At 38.4% G+C, this 14,212-nt stretch overlaps 1 protein-coding gene across 1 annotated transcript in view; it reads right to left on the reverse strand.

Moving 5' to 3' along the window:
- LOC139739800 (vacuolar protein sorting-associated protein 51 homolog) overlaps positions 1–12,257 on the reverse strand; it is a 28,448-nt gene extending 16,191 nt beyond the window's left edge. Inside the window, exons 1-11 of the mRNA XM_071650393.1 lie at positions 12,219–12,257; positions 10,981–11,282; positions 9,762–9,847; positions 8,636–8,791; positions 7,519–7,592; positions 6,963–7,095; positions 6,368–6,456; positions 5,085–5,253; positions 4,248–4,351; positions 3,487–3,598; positions 2,181–2,361 (exon numbers count right to left, since the gene is read on the reverse strand). Coding sequence (XP_071506494.1) covers positions 2,181–2,361; positions 3,487–3,598; positions 4,248–4,351; positions 5,085–5,253; positions 6,368–6,456; positions 6,963–7,095; positions 7,519–7,592; positions 8,636–8,791; positions 9,762–9,847; positions 10,981–11,200 — 1,324 coding nt within the window. The 5' untranslated portion in view covers positions 11,201–11,282; positions 12,219–12,257. The remainder of the gene's footprint in view (positions 1–2,180; positions 2,362–3,486; positions 3,599–4,247; positions 4,352–5,084; positions 5,254–6,367; positions 6,457–6,962; positions 7,096–7,518; positions 7,593–8,635; positions 8,792–9,761; positions 9,848–10,980; positions 11,283–12,218) is intronic.
- Positions 12,258–14,212: the final 1,955 nt, after the last annotated feature.

A 14,212-nucleotide genomic window follows, 5' to 3' on the forward strand; every position in this document is an offset into this window, starting at 1 on the left:
CATTATGAATAAATGTAATAGAGTCCTCTACATGAAAGAAAAAGCTGACTTGTTCTGTCAGAATCCCGTAAGCTCTATATTTAGCACTTGACTGCAAACGCCAGTAAACAAAACAAGTAACGAACAACATGCACCCACCCAAACTTTGTTGACAGTGTAGGCTATCTTTATGTGGTGCCATTGAGGATGAGTCCTGAGTATACTCGGGCAGGAATCTATGGGAAATGCGTCTTGTAGCAATATCAAACTGTCATCAATAAGTTAAAAACCCTGCATATGGCAACTGCAAAATTTGTAGTCAGTGGTCGCTGTTTGGATGTGTTAAAGGTACTGTTTACTGTTTGGAGCAGTGATTTACAAAATGTTCCAGTTATCACATTTGATGCATACTGTATGTGTAGGTCAGTTGTATCACAAAACATCCTACCACAGAAAAACTTCGCAATAAAGCCTAAAATATAAGGAGATATCACTATTTTTCTCACTCAACCATAACTGTTGACAGTTTATTCTAGAAACAATCTTATTATAACCATTGTTCACATTATGTATATTCAACAATACTTGACATTGATTACACTGATTAACATTTTCACATTGGCTATTTCTATCCCTAACTCCGTTTTAAATGTATTTTGAAGCGCCAAAGCTGGGTTTTTGTTTCATCTGCAAATGGTAAGGTATGCCTTTAACGGTGACTGACGCCTTTCCAGGGCTAGCCAGAAAAACAAACATTCAACACACAACATGACTGATATTGCTTAAAGATAATATAAAGTTTTGGTACCTCAAAAGTTTCCCTGAATTTCCTTGTCTTAGTTTGTGTTTCAGGTTAAAGTACCTTTCATATAACTAACACTGTGAGACTTACTCGCCCCAAAGTGCTCTCATGTCTTAGTAATCATGCAATTAACTGCGACCAGCAGCCCCATACGCATAGCGCAATGGGGCTGCGCGTTGTAGCATTCAGGATTACGACAGACGTATTATCGCGGGTAAATATCAACTTAAAATCTAAAAATGTCTTCAATTTGAAGACTCACCAGTTAAGTTGAAGTATTGAAAACAGGCTTCGGGCAACGTTTGGTTCTGCCAATAGTCCCTTTCTGTTCGAATTGATGACTGAATGTGACTCGGTCAAGAGGACTTTGGGAGAGCTACACGGAATTGACGGTCAGCGCAAATTTCAAATCCATGAACGGATAAGATGTCTGTGTGCGCATGCGCTGGCCGTCGATTCAGTGTAGCTCTCCCAAGGTCCTCTCGACCGAGTCACATTCAGTCATCAATTCGAACAGAAAGGGACTATTGGCAGAACCAAACGTTGCCCGAAGCCTGTTTTCAATACTTCAACTTAACTGGTGAGTCTTCAAATTGAAGAAATTTGTGGATTTTAAGTTGATATTTACCTGCGATACTACGTCTGTCATGATCCTGAATGCTACAATGCGCAGCCCCATTTAGCTATGCGTATGGGGCTGCTGGTCGCAGTTACCATGCATGCAGTAATGGTTTCGTATAATACGTGTACTGTATATTGATTCTCCGGCTCTGGTACGAAACCATTATTGCATGATTGCTAAGACATGAGAGCACTTTGGGGCGAGTAAGTCTTACAGTGTTAGTTATATGAAAGGTACTTTAACCTGAAACACAAACTAAGACAAGAAAATTCAGGGAAACTTTTGAGGTACCAAAACTTTATATTATCTTTAATTTCATAATCACATGATCAATCTTTCCCTACATCTACTTCTTTCAGAGGGCATCTTGTAGTTTTTCTCATCCATCCTCACATTCTCTAGAGTACCTAAATGTGGTGTCATACCATTTATTGCCACGGAAACTGGCTCTTAGCAACCTCGCGTAGTCTGAATATCTGTGAACACAATGGTTACTAACCATGCTCGCACCCAGTTGCAACCACTGCCTAAAGCCTTGTGCAACAATATCTTGTTTGGAACCAGCACTAAAAGCTGTAAGGAAGATTGTGACATTATCACTTTGGTACTCTCTCACCCTAATATTCTGTGTTAAGTACAGTAATTCAGGCTTTTCCTGACTTAACCCTGACTTAACCCATTGAGGACAGGCTGATTTTGCTTTAACATGCATTACCCATAGACACCTGCCTGAGTATACTCTGGACTAGTCTTCAAAGGGTTAATTAACTAACACACCTGCAAAATGCTTTTTGAGTCCCTCTCCGTAGTACAGTGCCCTGTCCCTCGCTGCTTCAGCAACAATCTTGGCCCCCCGCTGCAGGATCTGGAGTTCCGGCAGCAGCCGATGGACCGCCTGGAGGCGTCTGAAAAACCTGTCTAGTGCCCTCACCAGGAGAGAGTTCTCAACAGACGCCTTCTACAAAGTCAACAGTGATATTCAGTTTGAGTGCTTGGCTTTTTGTTGTTGCTTTCTTTCTGCCTTGCACAGATATACTAGTACTAGAGATAAATTTTGCGAACATTTATGAAAATTCCATTAGCAATTCAAGGAATCACTAATGGAAAACAAAAGCAGAGAAGTGGTGAAAGATATGATTTCTGAAAATCTTACAAAAATCAAGAGCTGTTGAGTATTTGTGCACATCTATTACATCTGCACACAACTAGCGTGTAGATATTGCACCCTTGATGTGACAGATATCCAAAATCGAGAATATCAAGAGGTTTGGAGGGTTCATGATGATGTTGCATAAAAACCTATAATAAAGAAAACATGTCCTTTAAAGCATTACAATCTTGTGTGATGTTCTCTCTACACATGTCAATCCTAGAAAGTAACAATCACTTTCATTTCACGGTGAATAGCATTTGTCTGACATTGCCCTGAAGACCCCCCCTGAAAAAAAAAAACAACACCAAAAAAAAAAAAACAAAAACAAAAAACAAAAAACCCCAAACAAGTAACTAGCACAGAGATAAGAGGGAAAGGAGAGTGAGTTAAAATAGGATGCCAGGAGGAGAGCTGGGTCAGAATGTCCTATCAAAATATTCTTTGGATGGATGGGCACAAAGTATGCTTGACCCTGTTTCATAAAGCTGTTCGTAAAGTTACAAACAACTTTAATATTGCAAGAAGAGTGGATTTCCTAATCGTTGTTATTTCAATAGCTAAAGTTGAAATTTGCAGATGATTATAATGATTATTCTTACATTTTAACACATTTTGTTTTTCAATTGAAAGTGTATTTTTCCCCCAATGCAAATGAAATATTGACATACAGTCATACTTTGTTACAATGTAAGAAAAAAAAAAATGGGAACACATATTGGTATTTCATATTCCTGCCGTTCGTAAAGTCATGCGTAACTTTACGAACAGCTTTATGAAACATGGCCCTGGGTTGAAATTAGGAGGTATGTGCATGGGAAGGACTGAGGAATTGGGGTAAAGGAAGGGGATGGGGGGGGGGGGGGGAGGGAGAAAAAGAGGAGGGACTACGAAAAGAGGGTGATCTATCTTAGTTAGGATGACGTCACCAACCTCTGCCTGGATGCGGTCCTGGATGCAGCCAAAGTAGTGCTGCATCCTGGAGTCCACAAACTCTCCAAGCTTGGTGTGGGCCACCTGCTGTAAGGCCTCCTGGTCCTCGGCGCTGTGTCAGACAGGGGACATGAGTGGTATCAAAGAGCACAGGATTGACACAATGGCACTATCATTAGGTAGCAAGACAGAAACTTGGGGATCTACATACCCTGGTAAGAGTAGGACAGGCACGCGAGGAGATATCATTACATAAAAGGAATATGATTACTACATTGCGATAAAATTTTCTTTTTTTATAGTAGTCTCAATGCTGTAAGTATATAAACTTAAGTTGAAAAATACATACATACTGTATTATTCATAGTATTTGCCATCAATGGAAATGACATTACATGGATACAAACATGACTTGGAATAGACAACAATGGTATCAATGTCATTGCAAATTTACACTCTAACATGTTCACCACATGCACATGATTTTACAATGCTTCTTCATTGTTCTTTTCAATATGTATATAACTGGAATGACATTTTAAATCCAGCATGCAAGAAAATTATCACAAATGTCCACTCCTCAGGCGCGGCGCCGAACATTGATAAATGAATATTTTAGGGTGTGTGTGTGTGTGAGAGTGTATTTGTTGAAAATAGACATTCTAGTTATAGTTACAGTTATAGTTATGGTCATAGTTACAATCAGAAGTCATAGTTTAGATACGAAAATGCAAGAAGGCAAATAAAGTTGCTAGACTCACTTGCCAGCTTGTCTATTGACAAACAGATCCTTGAAAGAAGCAATCACCAGACAAATATTACTCAGGAAACCATTGCAGCTACTGTCGATAAACTCTAGAATGTCCTGCATGAGAGAGGGGGAGATACCAATCAAAATACAAGTAGAAATATCACAATTTTTGCACAATGCAATATGCTGGATAGACGTCTAATATTGTCCATCTCAGTTGATACAATTATTACGCTTGATTCCCATTTAGAGCCAATCATGTGTTTGAGCAAACATGCTTGCACTCAGCCTCAAAACAATGACGAAAACAACAATTAACTTTGAAACAAACCAGCGGAATCTTGATCTAAATAACTGATCATGTAAATTCCACTATAGTTTGATAATGTGGACAATTATGGCAAAGCAAATACTTGCTAAAGACCATGTAATCTTTGTGATACAATGAACTGAAATCTGCAGGACTATGCCATTCATCTTTCATTGTGAAAAAGAATTGTAAGAAAATCTGGTAAAAGAATTTAATCCAGAAAACACTGTATATCTGGATTTTTATTTTTCTTTCACACATGATGAAAAACATTTTTCTGTGATGGTGAACAAAAGGGAAGTTACACAATCTATACAATTTCTCATCATTTCTCACACCTGCTCTCTGATTCTGACGTGTAATTCACCATCACTCTATGGTTGAAGATTTACCTCAGGAACTATAACAGTTATGCCCTTCAAATGATGGAAACATTACACAACATCATCTTCATTTTGCTGAAGGAATTGAATAAGAGTTTGATACAACATATACCTTTAAAAAGAGGAAAGGGGGAGGGGGGAGTGTCCCACATACCATAGGCAGTGTTCTCATGATCCTTTCTGCTGGCCTCTCTCCCTCCCTGTCGCCATGGTTACCATCATCTGCATCTGCCTCCGGGGTGGATGGGGTCCTCAACCTCCCGGCCACGAGCTGGGCGTGACACGCCATTTCCTTCAGATTCTCATCCAGCTTGTGTCTGGCACTGGGGGTGAGGTACACGAGGTGGCCAAAATTTGTAACACCAGACTGTGTTTAGTACTTCAACACTTCAACTGTACCCTACCATTGAGGACTTTGTGTCATACGCCATATCTACACCCTGTGGCACTCTATCCCAACACCTGAACAAACTGGTGTACAGGATTACATACATGTACGGCAACATTAACAAGCAATTAAGATTTAATTTGGTATAAGGTGGGATGAAAGTTCACACGTCAGCGAGTGTACTGCCTCCGTTTTAGACGAAGCTTAGATGCTGTCACTGTAGAAATTGTACTTTAAAGCAATAGACCACTTCGGAGTTTGTCATGGTTCAAATGGCCTCAAATTAAAACAGTTGCAAATCTAGATATCAACCACTTTACATGTAATCACACTTGCTTCTAATATGCTAACAAGCTCCCTTGAATGCTTAAGAATGTTCTGTCACTGCAACGCAAGGAAACTGTTCCAAGTGCTCTCCATGACATTGCTCATTACATCTTTATGTCTCATTATGTTGCTTTTCTCAGTGGGCCTCTACCCACTCATGCGCAGAATGTAACTTTCACCTGGCTTATTGGTTAATTCAGGACATAATAGTAAAATGTTTCATGCAAGGTGAACACTTGTGAATATCAAAGAATTCTTAGACTCTGAAATTTTGTTGCAAGGTAATCAAATCTTTTGATTTAAAAAAATGTCACACTGCTGCTGATTTAGTCAAATTATCTTACTTTACAGTTTTCTCAGTCTGCTGCCTCGTTAGGCTGGTTCTGTATTGACAGTTTAAATGCAGATATGCAGCAATAGCCATTTTTAATGACACTTACTGACCAGGTACTTGTTACAGATTTGACAGTATGCATGGTTATTTGTTTGGAAGCAGCACTATGGTCTTGTAACCATAATAATGACTATCACGAAGTCTGTGTCAGACACCTTGTAAATATGACCTTGATTTCAGTCCAAACGTCATAGTTTTCTTGATTTTGCTTTCAAGTCTCATTGGTCCATTGATTTGACCTCAACAATTTCATCCAAACTTAACTGGAATCCACATCCTTACTTGCACATAAAATTTTTTAGTGGAGAATGATTTGTGGAGAACTCACTGTGACAGGAACTCATCACAGAGCTCATCTGGGGGATCTTTCAGCTGAAGCAGAAGGTCAACGCACTCAGCAAGCTGCTTGGGGTTGGACTGCCGAGGGCGACAAACACACAGAACAGCCATCTTGGGTTATTAAGGATTTACTTCAGTTTGAACACTACACAATCAATTACAACACACTGTCATTTACACAGCTAATTACGGGCCCCCACGAAGGAGAAACTCCAGGGGGAAAAATCCAAATGGAATGCAGATGTAATTTCTGAATTTTTAAGTCAAACGATAATAACAAGAATTATTTGTCAATTTAATTTCTATGAGACAACGAATGAGGGAGGCAAGGGAATTCACACCTTAATGAATCAATAGGATTTTCTTTCACCTTAAAAATATTTGTAGTACTACTACCAACTGTGATCAGCAGTAAACAACATGCAATCTAGTTTTGTGTCCCCATCTCCATATTTTGTAGATGCTAACTGTAGTGCTTAAACGGTAGTACAATTTCAGTCTGACCATATATATGACAGGTAGTTGTCATGGTAACAGACAGCAAAAGAAGGAAGGTGGGCAAATTCACTCCTGTATTGGTTTACCTCCTTGTCTCTGAACTGCTCCCTGAGTTTGAGTCGCAGCTCGTTGACGATCTCGGTGCAGTCCCGGTGGATACCGTGGAAGGAAGGCATGTGTTGGTACTGGAGTAACACCACCCTGGCCTTGGAGTAGTACCTTAGGTAGGCATGAAGCACAATATTAAATGTGGACTGAACTTATCATTTCTATCTTGCAATGTTGCATATGGCACGAATATCATGTCTAAGTCTACAAATTGAATTTTATTTCAAAAGTCAAAAAACATGCATCAGCAAACCCTCTTCTGACTCAATCTCATCTCGGTTTCGACAATCTTTGAAATGTACTATTCAAAGTTATATGACACATTCCGTTTCTGGAGTGATGACTGACAATGTTATGAACACTGTACTTTTGTAAAATTTATAGTGAGTCATATTTTCTACCTGTACCACAGCATCAACCGGGTAGATCATTTGTGGTGAAAAATCATCATTACCAACAATTTTACAAGGTAATAGGGCACTATCAAGTTATGAGATAATTTTTTTTTTCCAAAAGAATTTTGCCATTTCTCACCTGACAGCTTGACTGTATGAACCCATAGAGATGCACTTTTTCAGTCTCGCTGGCAGCTCAAACAGGAATTGCAGCTATTCATGGGACAATGAAATCATAATTCAAAGTAAAAAAACACATACAAACACACATCTTCAAGACGAGATAGTACTTTTGAAATGTTTACTAAAATAGTCTTTGTCCTATATGAAATGTACAACATGACATGTTTTAACTCACTGGAAGTAGAGATGGCACATAAAGAAAATCTTCTGAGTTCCATGCAATCTGTGCAACTCAAAATAATATAGAAAAGAAAAAAAAAATCAATGTTTCCCGTATCTAAATATCAAAGCTCAGTTTAATCATACATGTACTTGGGAATCATTTCATCTTATTGCACTGTTCTGATATGCAATTTTTTTTTTTGTCTGGAAAGTGAGGACACTTTATATGCCAAGGCTATCAGATTTGAGCGATACAGTTGACTTGTGGTTGTTTAAAGGGACTGTACAGTACTGGTTGAGGTGAGGATTCAGGTTTATAACATTTTTTTGTGAGATAATGAGAAACCTAATTATCAAATATGAAAGAGCATGTGATTTCAAGAAGGATTCAATGTTTATTTGATGAAAATTGGCCTTCAAATGGCTGAGATATCCAAAAATGCAATCCCAATAAAATTGACAGCCACGAATTTTAATAGATCTCTTTGTTTTTTCCTTGTTTTTAGATATCTTGGTCATTTCAAATCCGATTTTCATCAAATAAACTTTTGATCCCCCCTAGAATTGTATGCTCTTTAACATTTTATACAGTGGTTTCTAAATATCTCGCAAAACCTTACAAGCTGAATCCTCACCTAAACCAGTACTGTACAGTCCCTTTAAGGATGCAAAATCAATATTGTGCGAAGTTTCACATGGCTCCTATCTTTTGATTGTCAAACAAAAACGCAGACATCATAGTTTGTCATGAAAGAAATGATCATAAATTTCTTCACCTGCAATTAATGCAAACATCATATCTTTTGTTTAAAAGATTGCACTCCTTCTTCATCACTGACTCTAATTACCTCATTGTCCACTTTCTTGTTCACTAGAGACTACAACCATATCAAAACTCCATGGTACTGTACCTTTTTAAGAAGAGAATGGACCCCACTCAGCTTGGTAATCTGCTCTCTCCTCTCTTGCAGTGTGGAGCTGATCTTCTCGCTGAAGTCGGCAATGGTGTCCATGTTGGTTGCTAGGCGATCCATCTCCTCACCCATCTTCTTAAAATCGCTTTTCATCTTAAAAAAAAAAAAAGTGTGATGATGATACGTTAATCCACATTCTTGCACCACTGATTCATCTTGAAATTACACATCCTTGTTTCCTGATGAAATTCTCCATCTTGCAAACTGTACATCACACAATTTTGTTTCTTTGGATTTATTTCAACATGGCTACAAAGGAAGCTCTTAAATTCGTATGAGCAAACTACGAAGCTAAGTACCCTTGGAGGGACTAGGCGAGAGCATACAACGCCTTGCTTATGGGTACAACAGCTGCTGCCAGGGGATTTGAACCAGGGACCTCAAGATTATGAGTCTATGGTCTCATCCATCAAGCCACAATGATGGCTCTTCCAACACGCCTCAAATTTCTCTACAGCACTAATGCCTCACTTTTGCACAATAGAACTCGTATGATGTATGACAGATTTCAGTTTGAATTAAACCCTCTAGATCCTTCTGCAGATTTTGCATGAGAAGTATGTATGTGCATGAACATTTGTTTTCTTTGATAAATGATAACCATCTATCTGTTACGTCACTCAGCATTTACAAGCTACAACTTGTTTAATATCATTTTGTATGTGTTCAGCCACTACAAGAAGAGTATGTGCAGTCAGCAGGTGAAATCTTCTTTCTTTCTTTCTGTTTTTTTTTTTTTTTTTTTTTTTGGGGGGGGGGGCATTTATTCTAGTTGTAGCTTATTAATAGCAAAGTGAAGTTGAAATAATTCTTGATAAGCATCATTTCCTTTACGAGAGAAGGTATAATTGCTGATTGATACGAATGACATCAGTTTAATTTGTCAGAGTCATGTACACTACGCATTACTGCAATAGCATACAGTGTCACTAATCCGTTGAGGACAGGCTGATTTTGCTACAGCACGCATATCCCACAGACACCAGCTGCCCGAGTATACTTGGGACTCGTCCTCAACGGGTTAAGCAATGAACAATCAGTCATGTAAGAGACAGCCACATACCTTGCGTATAGTGTCTGTTGCGCTGATGAATTTGTTGTAGTTCTCATAAACCAAAGTCTGCATGTCACTGTCAAGGGATCGGATTTCTGAAAAACAAAGAATATCTCATAAATTGGTCATCCACCATGAATGTGGTACAACGGCTATACAACAGAGAGGTACAGTTTCTACTTTCTGTCTACCTTTTGTAACTGAACAACTTGTGCTAAACCTAAGTTGTAGGAAATGCATACAGCTCCCATGAAGGTTTAGCTAGACCCTAATCTAAAATGAGTTCTGGTTACCTGGACTACTCTGTAATCACATGGCAAAAAGGTACAATTGTTATTAAAATCAACATACAATAAAACAGGTGATAATTAATGATTGCAGATAAGTTTTTGAATTGCATGACTGTCTCTATGCAACAAAACTCCAATACTTTCTACAAATCTTAGTAAACCTAGCAGGTTAAAGGCTTGATACGTGTCTTCATGCTTAGGGCATGATGTTCTGTGGGTTATCACATTAATGCAGTACAATGCTGGTTATAGCTGAAGAAACCCAGCATCCAAACTACATCAAGTATGAAAATTCATTCATTCATTTTAATTATAAAAGCAAGGCAACAAGATTCAGCCAAAGGCTATTTTTCAACAAGTCTGTGCTCGGACAAAAACATATAGAAATATATACAATACAAAATTACCCCCCCCCCAAAAAAAAAAAATAAATAAATAAATAAATAATAAAAAAAAAAAAAAAAAATATATTATATATGAAGACAAAAAAAAACCTTAATCAGATACAACAAACAAATTCACAAAATGATGAGCATGGTGAGTAACAAAATACAATGTGATGATTAAAAAAAAATGAATATAGAAAAACAAAATAGGTCATATAAAGTCATACAATAAGAACAAAAATATTGAATTTTGCTATCAAATATTAATGACTAAGTTACACTAAGAAGTCTGTTTAAAACTTTCATATGTGGGTATTAATTAAGATCAGCTGTAAATCATTCCATAGTTTTGCCCCATAATTACTCAAACTATTCTTCTTGAAACATGTATTCTTGAAACCGAAGTAATGAAAGGATTTGCAAATTGTTTCTTAAATAACATACGGAACCTTTAAGCTCAAATTTACTAATGAGGTACTCTGGTGCTAAATTCACAACTATTTTATACATCAAACATAAGCCAATAGGATAAGGGATGGAAAGGCAATTTACGTTTCACCATCTCTGCCTCTTTGTCAATGAGATCATTTAGCCGCTTCTCTTTCATTATCTTGGTAAGGTAGACCTCGGGGTCAAAGTGGGCTCCATTGATGTCTGTTGGGTCAAGCCGAGCGCCCTTGTCCGGCTGGTCATCCAGACCGTAGTACATCTTGAGCATGCCATGCTTCCGTCTGCCCCTGGCAGCTGACCCTTGGCCTTCGTGGTCACTCATGGTCGGTACGACCACAAGGAACAAGAAGCCGACGCTCAATATAGATTACACCCCTGAAGTGTATTGCCTCCTAATTCAAATTCTAAAATTAGATGGAGAAACAAGACAAAAATAGAGAACAAATGAACACAGAGAACACATTCCCTACAAGTTAGCAGCATTACATTATCACAATAGTCGGGACATTACATCTGTCATCGTAGTATTCACACTTCACACTGAATCATTGAAAGAGTTGTCCATAAACTGCACTGTGGATGGAGTGTGGGCTGCAGACAGCTGTCCCCTTCTATATCCTAACTTTTCAGTTTCGACACAATCACTGACCAAAGCAAGTATCATGCGCAATTTATTCTACTATTTTTAAGATGGTATGATCTTTCATTGAACGCAGTAAAGAGGCCTGACATTGCGCAATAGCCTTCAACACTCTAGCTGGAGCACAGAGCGGACATTCGCCTGTGGCTGTGGAACCACCTGCCTCAAGATGTAGTGAACTCAATATCACTTGACTGTGTGACATATAAGTTTAAATAAAAGATGTCACCTTCATTGCTTCAAGTAGTCACCCGGGGCAGAACACTTTCTGAACGATCTCAACTTGTACAAATTGTTTCAGAAATATGGTAAATTATTGTGCCTCGACTCTCGAGTCTCAAGTCTGCTACATGTGAGAGCCTACAATGTGCAAGTATACCCTCCGGAGGTTCTGCACCTCTTTCACCTTCCTGCAGAAGCTATCACAATCACACGGTCGTTAGTGCAGCCAGTGCAGTGGGCGTGTGCACTGCACGAACGTAAACAGTCTTGGTTCATTACCACACAAAAATGAATGAGTGGGACCTCACATAAGCGAGTTTCTGCACCAACATTGTTACACTATACAAACTCTTACTCTAAGAGGTCGTACAACAGTACACATTCAAAGGCCATTTCATTAAATACAACAATTTCTAGTCTAAGCAGAACTGGACTTCATTCATTTACAGTAACAGTACGTACGACGACGAGCGCTTACCTTTAGCTGTCGCTTCTCAGGAATCACACGAATGATGAGGTGATGACGTCACAAGAGCAAACGGGGAGAAGGGGATCGGAGGTCGAGGCAGCTCGCTCTGCGTGAAGCCTGCCGCTCGTGTGTCCTGTGCCCTATATCATAGTAAAAACAAATGATAATCCATTAGGTCTAATTCTTGGGTGAAATATCAATTTGTCGTTGCTCATGCCTTTTCGAATCTCTTTTTAAGAAAGAATGATCAATTCAGGTTAATTTGATGAAATAATTCAGATGAACATAATGGTAGACATTAAATTGATCAATAATATGAATTGAATAAATAAAATGAAAAAAAGAGTTCATTTAATATCAAGCTTTCACATGTTTTCACAGAATTATGATGCTCGTTGCAACTGCATCTGCATTTCAGCGGAAGGGATAACGTCATCAGCTCTTGATATTGGCTTGTAGCCTCGTACACAAACAATCGTTCACAGCCTGCAAGAACCTTCAGCTTATTGAAGAAGAAGAAAAAACAAATCAGAAAAGTTATGTTTTTGATCGAGGAATTAGCATCTTCAACCCTCCCCCCCCCCTCCTCACCTCTAGCAATTGCTCGGATATTATATATCTCAATTGCATAGAACAGAGTGATAGTTGGTCGTTTTCATTTCGTGTGAAAAAAGACAAATTAATGCAGCTTTGTGTGTAGGTCAAAGGGATATGCCTATACTTGGAGGCTATGAAATTGTCATCCTCTCTCCTTTACGACTCATCACTGTTTCGTGAAAATAATGTGAAAGTTTCCACATCTCTATGACTGTCCTATAGTTCAGACAAAAGCTCTGCCATTCTATTGAGGTGATTTTGCTCAATCCATTAAAGGACAAGTTCACCTTCATAGACATTCGGGTTGAGTGAATGCAGCAATATTAGTACAACACATCAGTGAGAGTTTGAGCAAAATCGGACAATCCGTTAAAAAGTTATGAATTTTTGAAGTTCCTGCTCAGTCACGGCTGGATGAAAAGACTACTATAGCTTGTGATGTCACATGAGTACAACTATATAAAGAAAGAATAAAGAAAATTCAACATATTTCTATCTTTCTCCCATAACAAAAGAACTCTCGACTTCTCTCTTTCAGAAGGCAGGGGGAATAATATTACCCTTAACATACGTCAGTAGCAAGTCGAAGAACTGTGCACTTTATTCAAAAAGTAAAGTTTTGTGAAATTCTCTTTTTATTTTCCTTATATAGTTGTACGCATGTGACACCATACACTGTAGTAGTCTTCTCTTCCAGCAGTGACTGCGCAGATACTTAAAATATTCGTAACTTTTGAACGGATTGTCCAATTTTCCTCAAACTTTCACTGATGTGTTCTACTAATATTGCTGCATTCTCTCAATCCTTATGTATATGAAGGTGAACTTGTCCTTTAAAGAAAGCTTACACATATATGGTACGCGCAAGTTTCCTCCTTCCCATTTGACTCCTGTTGTTTGTGCTGCCTATGTTTTCCCCCAACGTCGGTCATGTGAGCCAGTGTGCTTGCTTCCGTTTCTTCACTTTTCTTTTACTGCAAGTTCAATTTGTTGAGTGGGCCACGTCCGTACAAGCTTGTCTTCTACGTGGGTTTCTCTTTTCCAATAATACAATTATTTTGAACAAATAGTTTCATATAATTGTGTATGTTTATATATTGTTGTAATTCATTGTTTGTTTGTTTTCCTTTGTATCCGAAAACAAAAATGTGGTATTGGAAATAATAATATTTGATTTGATTTTTTTTTTTAAACATGAATTGAAGTACGCTCTGTAAAAACCATCTTGCGTCATGAATATTCTCCGTTTTTTGTGCTTTGGCTATGACAGGCAAGAACTGGAGTGCTAAGCCATGCGTGAACGTTGATAGATTACCATGCATCTTGTTGGGTTTGGTTACCATGGATACAAAACAACAACAACAACACAATCACACTCACGCAATCACACAATCGTTGACATTGAA

This window comes from Diadema antillarum, unplaced genomic scaffold (assembly GCF_040938485.1).
Source record: "Diadema antillarum isolate AM-2024a unplaced genomic scaffold, OU_Dant_1.0 seq00000819_RagTag, whole genome shotgun sequence".
In the NCBI taxonomy this organism is placed as follows: Eukaryota; Metazoa; Echinodermata; class Echinoidea; order Diadematoida; family Diadematidae; genus Diadema; species Diadema antillarum.